The sequence below is a fragment of the Neltuma alba genome, unplaced genomic scaffold (genome assembly GCF_004799145.2).
Source record: "Neltuma alba isolate B1F8T4 unplaced genomic scaffold, ASM479914v2 tig00012172_pilon, whole genome shotgun sequence".
NCBI classification, from domain to species: Eukaryota; Viridiplantae; Streptophyta; class Magnoliopsida; order Fabales; family Fabaceae; genus Neltuma; species Neltuma alba.
This window is the reverse complement of record NW_021636717.1, coordinates 184,990-191,811: the sequence shown is the minus strand read 5'-3', so window position 1 is coordinate 191,811 and position 6,822 is coordinate 184,990. Positions and strand designations below refer to the sequence as shown.

The window sequence follows — 6,822 nt, the reverse complement described above, 5'->3', positions numbered from 1 at the left end:
AACATGAAAATTATGTGATCTAAGAAATGTGTACATAAAAATCAGTGTTCTTTTATATGCACCGCTAATTTAAAGTAATATCATCTTTCAACAAAGGCAACTAAAGATAATGATATGACATTCATTATAAAAAGTTTATCAAATATTAGTCTAATCGTTTTTTTGGTAAAATATATTGATGCAATCCTTTGATACGCAAAATAAAATACCCCTTCAATTCTAAATACAAAAATTAGATAACTAATTTGAAGGTACTAAAAAATAATTAACAAGTAGTTGTTTGTTAAAAAATTGTATATTCCCTCTCAACTATTTGCACAAAAAATCACTCCTTTAATGAAAAATCTCCTTTGCATATGCAATTAATAGGGAGAGTTTAGGGGACAAAATTATAAATTTAAGAGTAGGGAATTGATGTCTTACAATTTATGATTAAATCAAATCCATTTACTTCTTTTCATATTTAGGGCAGGTGGGAGTGCATTAAAGTAATACTTGTATTATTGCAAAAATGTATTATATCATTAATCTTTTACTTTACGTATACCAAAAATAAAATTTTCATGACTCTAATCAAAGACCCTTCAGGTGTATTATATATGAAACTAATAAATAGCCTATTACTACGTTATATAGAGGAGTTTTAATCACTTTTCTTAAAGGATAAGATCTTGATCAAGAAGTTGTGTGGTCTCAAAATGCTTACTTAACAAATATCTGTAAAGTTCTCCCAATCATATTCTCATATACCAAACCCTTTTTTTTTTTGGCGGACAGAGATGCTTGCCATTTGGGAATCATCACAAAGAGGATTAAAAACCAATGTTAGGCTTTATTTTTTTATTTTGTATTTAAAAGTTAAGAGATAAGAACGAGGCCAGACGCTCTAAACTTAATCTAATATCAAAATTAAGAACAAAAAACTTATGCAAATATCATCACATGAGCCTCTGTTGTGTGGACCCTTTGTTAGGCTTTAAAGTCCCCAACATGCTGAGATATGCCCAAGCAGAGCAGGTCTGTAAGTTTCTAAGTAGCCCTATGATTTGGATTTTTGTGTTTTGAACTGATTATATTATTGAATTCTATATTTCTATTCTTCATTATCATGTTCTTCTTTAAATATAAATACAATAAAATAATTCCAAAGATGAGTCCACCTTTCTCCACCCACCTATGAAACATTGATTCACCTTGTTCTCTGTATTGTCCCCATCATTTACCTTAAATCGGACCGGCTTTTATTCATATATCGGGCAAGGCTATGAAGACCAAACCTATTGGTACTAGTAACTTGTTTTAGTTTAATGTGACCTTATTAGTTTTAGGTTTCACTTCCGTGTGGTTAAAAAATGTCACTTTTTAAACTAAAATATGGCTTATAAATTACTTTAGTCTTTCTTTAGTGTGGCAGAAAAAAGATTATTGTGGGTGAGTTGGTTGATTGAAGCCTTTTTAGTCTTTCAAGATTGATTTTGTTACTCAAAAGGTTGGTGATTTGGTGTTTTATGGTGGTTTGGATTTATGTTTATTCAAATCCTAAACAGTAAACTAATGGGAATTAGGTTTAGTGGAAGAAATTAATCCCTCATATTGTAACAAATCAAGGTCTAAATTTCAGCCACGAGAGGTGTCTTCATTTAGCATCCGAAAGTATTTCAAATAGAATTTTTTTTAAGAAGAGGATATCTATGCATAGGGGGAAAAAAAAACAAGTCCTCGATGGTAAGTTGTGTGCTCATGGAAGACAAAATTTTGGGGGGGGGATAATTTAGACCTAGATTTGGCATCAATTTTTAAACTAGTCCCTAAAAACATTTTTTCTTTAAAACCCAATCTCTCTAGTTTGATTTTGTTAGGTTAGGCCTTATAATATTTAAATTTTATAATTTGCTCTTTGAACTCATACATGCGGATAGACAACATCAAAAAATTTTGATGTATTTAAATAAAAGTGGCTTCTAACTCAACATAATCATGAACCTGACATACCTTTCTAAAACACAATAAAGGCAAAAGCAAGCTCGAAACTCAAAACTCGAAAGGAATCAGGGTTTGATCCTGCTCGCAAGTTCTGTGAGCTTGCCTACTCAAAAAAAGAGAAGGCAGCGCCAACTGGATCATGTTAAGCTTAGGAAGAAAAAGAGGACAAAGCATATATGAGATGCAGATTAAAAAATTGGCCAGACAAGTGACTGGAGTTGGAAGATGTTGGTTTCTTGTTAGAAGTTTTTCGTTTGCTAGAATCATTTGCCACTTTGGTTTTGTGAAAAACGGGCTAATTTTAGTTTTGATTATTCATTTGGGAATGCAATTCGAGCCCACTAAATAATTTTAAGTGATGTTTAAGTATTTTGGGCTGGACATGTGTGATTTGGATACTGTGGGTAAAAGTGTTAGCCCAAGAACATATGCCCAACAGGATTAACTCTAAATCACAATGCACTGGCAAAACATAGGGACTAATATAAAATGATTTAAATTATAGGGACTGATATAAAAATTGAGAAAAAAAAATGTGGCCAAAATGATTAGTTATTTCAAGAATAGTCCGCGGGTAGAACTTTTTTTCTTTCCGCTAAGCATACGTTCAGTATTTTTTTAATATACAATTACACAATCCAGATACGCATCTCTCAATTAGGAAAGAAAATGCATGCTTCAAGAAAATCTTCTAAGGATGTCTTTATTTTTTTTGTTTCGTAACAAAAATTTGCGTTCCGAATATAGCAATTTATATAGAACTATACCATGCGATGTATTTTGAAAAAACAAAGCAAAACAAAAGCGAGCAGCAAATTTCATTTCTAATTAAACACGCACTGAATTGGTTCTACAAAAGCCCTAGCACAGTAGGGTAACGAATATTAGGGCAAATCTTATTTCTTTCCACCCTTAGCTTCACCCAATAATTTGTCCGCTACTTCAGCAAGCGTGCAACAAAATTTGGCTTCATCAGTCAAAGAACTAACAATGTCGTCTGCTAATCTCAGCTCCTCATGGAATTCTGGATACATCACCAATGAAGCAAAATTCACATCAAGCACCAAACCAAGACATTTCCCAATGACTTCAAGCTTAGGAACCCAATCGCAAGCCTTCAGACCCAATGTTGCTGAGGCACTTGGACATGGCCCCACTTGTGGAAACCTCTGATATTTCCTCAACCACTTTGTTAAATACCGAATCAAACTCATCATCTGTTTGCCATTCAACTTGCTAAATGAAGGAGACGATATATCTCTATTGGCGTTAGATGATGCAAACAAATAATGCAGGCAAAGCTCAGATCTAGAGAACCCATCATGTGCCAGCATAAGCAAACCAGCAGCCTCCTTTGCCAAAGGCAAATCCCTTCCCTTGCGATCCTTTGCTTTCTCCAGAGCTAACAGAGCTTGGCTCTCCCACTCTTTTCTCACAACTTCCATACTGTCAAAAGCACCTTTTGGTGGAGAAAGAAAATACCTCAGAATGCAGAGCATTTCAGATGATCCAAGATCCAATGCATGCTTGATGCACAAGCAGAGCAAATCGGACCTCCTCTTCTCCATTAGTCTAGAAACCAAGTTTGAATAAGCAGAACGTTCAATAATACCATTAACAATCAAAGTCTCAACTAGTTCCCATATCTCCAAAGAAACACACCCTTCCAAAATCAGGCCAGCTACGTTTTTAGCAATGAAAAAATGAAGTTTGTCAATCAAGATCTTTGTATAATCACTATTGGACGAATCAATCCCACTTGAAACTCCTACATTGTCTCTAATGTTTTCAAGGTATGAATTCAAACTACTGACAAACTTGCCCTTATCAAAGTCACTAGTCTTGAGCTTTGTCTTTAGCTCCACAAAGAACTTATTGCCAATAGCAATTTGTTCAGCATCAGTCTGCGAGATATTCCATCCAGTGAGAGGTTTTAGGATGGATGATGAGCTTATTTCTTCCTCTCGTTCGGGCTTTAAATTTGGGATAATATTATCTGTGTTTATAACAATTGGGTAGTCTGGTGGTGAATCATGCAGCTTCGGATTGACTGAAGCATTCTTAATGACCTCCAGTAAACTCATGATGCAATTACAAGGAAAACACAGCTGTGATGGAAGCAAAAGAATCAGCCTCTAAGTAGTACAATTACTCAAATAAAAGAGAATGAAAAAACTATATCAGAGTTTGATTTCATTTAACAATCTGCAAAAATTAGTTCACTATATATCTTGTTATCGGCATAAATATTGGCAATCATTACTTACGCTTCCAACTTCAAATCAATTGAGTTCTCAGATGTTTAACAAGAGGGATTGAAAGTTACAAACAATTTGTTCAAAACATAATCTACCAGAATGGCAAAAACAAGAAACCGAACAATGTTTATCATACACACATATTTAAATCAATAATGTGATAACCCAGCAATAACCACTTCAATTAGTAAGTGAAAGAATAAAATGAAAGACCTTTTTCCCACAGGGTTATAATGAAATGATTTCAAGGAGCTTCCATGAGATTTCCATCATGAAAGTATGAAGTTACAACTTCCATTAACCAATTGAGCAACTCCACATATTAATAGGTGATAAACAAGCAACACAGAAATAATTCATTGAGCTAGAAAAGGCTCCCTCTAGAAACAAGCTCTCGTCTCTCGTGAGAATTATGACGTTACAACTTCCATGTAAAACTCCAAGTTTCAATTCGTTGAAACAAGTTCCAACCAAATTTGTGAGTTTCAGAATGCCCGACCAATTTCAATAACCAGGAGAACCTAGTCCTGCTACAACAGAGCTAGAAAAGACTGAAAACTCCCAAACCAATAATCTAAACAAAGATCTTGTACCTGTTTTTTTTATTTACATTTTTTTTTAAATCCCCAGCTGTAACCACTAAGTTATTTGCTAAGCCGTTAATTACTGACACATACTAGTCTCAATTCATTCTTTTTTCCAAATTAGTTCCCACTGGTCAAGTAAACCAATCTAGAAGACTAGAATTGAAGTGAAACAGAGTTAATTGATATGGAAAATCAAGACATCCAATTTTGAGCTTTCAAGACAGAGAAAAACTATTCATGACTTCACACAACTTTAAGCATTCCTCAAAAGTGCAACTATTTGATTAAGAAGTCAATTCATGCACTCCTCGACTTTACACTCCTTTTGGAAACCGACAGAAAGGACAAAGTTAAAAGGAATACATAGCAACACCACATTCAAAAGCTTACTGCGAATATTGAGAATTTTTTTTCTGGCCTTCGAATTTAGCTACTATGAATCAAGCCCATGGTTCACTAAGCACAACAGGAAAGACCCAACTATTGCATCAATAGCATGATTGAAAAAACAATAGATAAAATCAAAACCCACCTAAAGTGAAGCTGTTGCAGGAAAATGGAGAAAAATATTGCAGTTTTTGGGGGGATTGAAATAGAGTTAAAAACAGAGGCTGTTGAAGAGGAGGAGGAGATGGAGCTCTCGCCAGGCAGACCCCCTTGTACGCTCACTAAATGTTTCACACGGTGAAATTAAAGTAGGAAACAGGGGTTACTTCAATTCAAACTTCAAAAGAAAGAAAGAAAGAAAGAAAAGCATCCTATTCTCAGGTCAAATGGAGGTTGTTATAAGAAACTGATTGCAAGCGGAAAAGTTAGGAGAAGCATCTAGAATACTCGAAATTGAAAGATAACCAGCAAGCAGAGAGAACAAAAAAAAATAATAATAATAAGCAGAGAGTGACGAGCAGAAAGGACGAAGGAAAAGATAACGAGCAGCAAACAGAACAAAACAAGAGTAAAGAGGCGGAACCTGAACTGAAAAATCGTTTGCGATGGCAACTGGTGGCGGCGGAGGAGATGATCGCTGGGCTAGCGAGCAACGGACAGAACAAGATGAAAGCTCAGTGCGATATTAGGGCGTGAAGTGTGAGGGTGTGTTTCTAAAAGGGTTAGCAATCTATAGAGAAGAGGAGCAAAATCCTTATTTCCTCCGCTCTCCTCCCCTCCCCCTGTATGAAACAAGCTAGGAGGGGAAATATGATTGTTGAATAAGGCTAATTTTGTAAAGACAATTCTTATCTCTCACACACAAGAAAAACGATTTTGGAGGGGAGGCTAAGGGGGTGTTTGGATAGAAACCAAACCATGATTTTAGAAGTGCTTTTACGGATTACGAAGTAAATATGTGGCGGAGGTTACCTCATTTTGCGGAAAAGTGATTCTAAAACCTAGGTTTTGGTTTTGCCAAACACCCCCTAACTATGAGCCTGTTTGGCTCATCGGTTCGTGCGCTATAAGTTATTCTTCCGATATTAAATATAAAACTTTTATACAAGTACGTATAAAGGTTTTATATTGTTATGTATAAAGATTTTATATTTAGAACCGGAAAGATATAAGGGTTTTATATTTAGGACCGGAGGAGTTTTTTTTTGTTTCCAGCAAGCACGTTTGAAAATTCTATAGCCTTTGGATCAGCAAGGCAATTTGATTTTTACATAAAAAACTATAATAAATTATAAGTAGAAATTAAATGCTTATGATTTATAGCTTATAACTCTTGAAATATAGAGAGAAAAAAGTTAAGAAATTTACTACCTCTTCTAATTTTTATTATAAGCCTTAAATAACTAATTTGTAGATAATGAAAAATCAGTTAAAATTAGTTGAAAATAATAAATAAGTTAGAAATATAATTTCGTTTTTAAAAATACCCTTATAATAAAAAATAAAAAATATATATGAGATAAGTCATACTCAATTTAGTAATTTTACAAATTAAAATTACTTATTCAATTATAATCCAAACAACTTATTTTTACAAACTAACTTAT

The 6,822-nt window shown here is 34.2% G+C and overlaps 1 protein-coding gene across 2 annotated transcripts; it reads right to left on the bottom strand.

Moving 5' to 3' along the window:
• Window positions 1–2,660: 2,660 nt before the first annotated feature.
• Window positions 2,661–6,002, bottom strand: LOC114724157 (uncharacterized). 2 transcript variants are annotated; one of them, XM_028910465.1, is made up of 2 exons: window positions 5,799–6,002; window positions 2,661–4,095 (listed from the first exon to the last, which is right to left on the bottom strand). In XM_028910465.1, the coding sequence occupies exon 2, from the start codon at window positions 4,065–4,067 to the stop codon at window positions 2,880–2,882; it is 1,188 nt and encodes a 395-aa protein (XP_028766298.1). In that variant the 5' UTR covers window positions 4,068–4,095; window positions 5,799–6,002; the 3' UTR covers window positions 2,661–2,879. The 2 variants fall into 2 exon arrangements, with proteins under 2 accessions (XP_028766298.1, XP_028766297.1); XM_028910464.1 differs by having other exon boundaries at window positions 2,661–4,091.
• Between the last annotated feature and the right edge of the window lie 820 nt (window positions 6,003–6,822).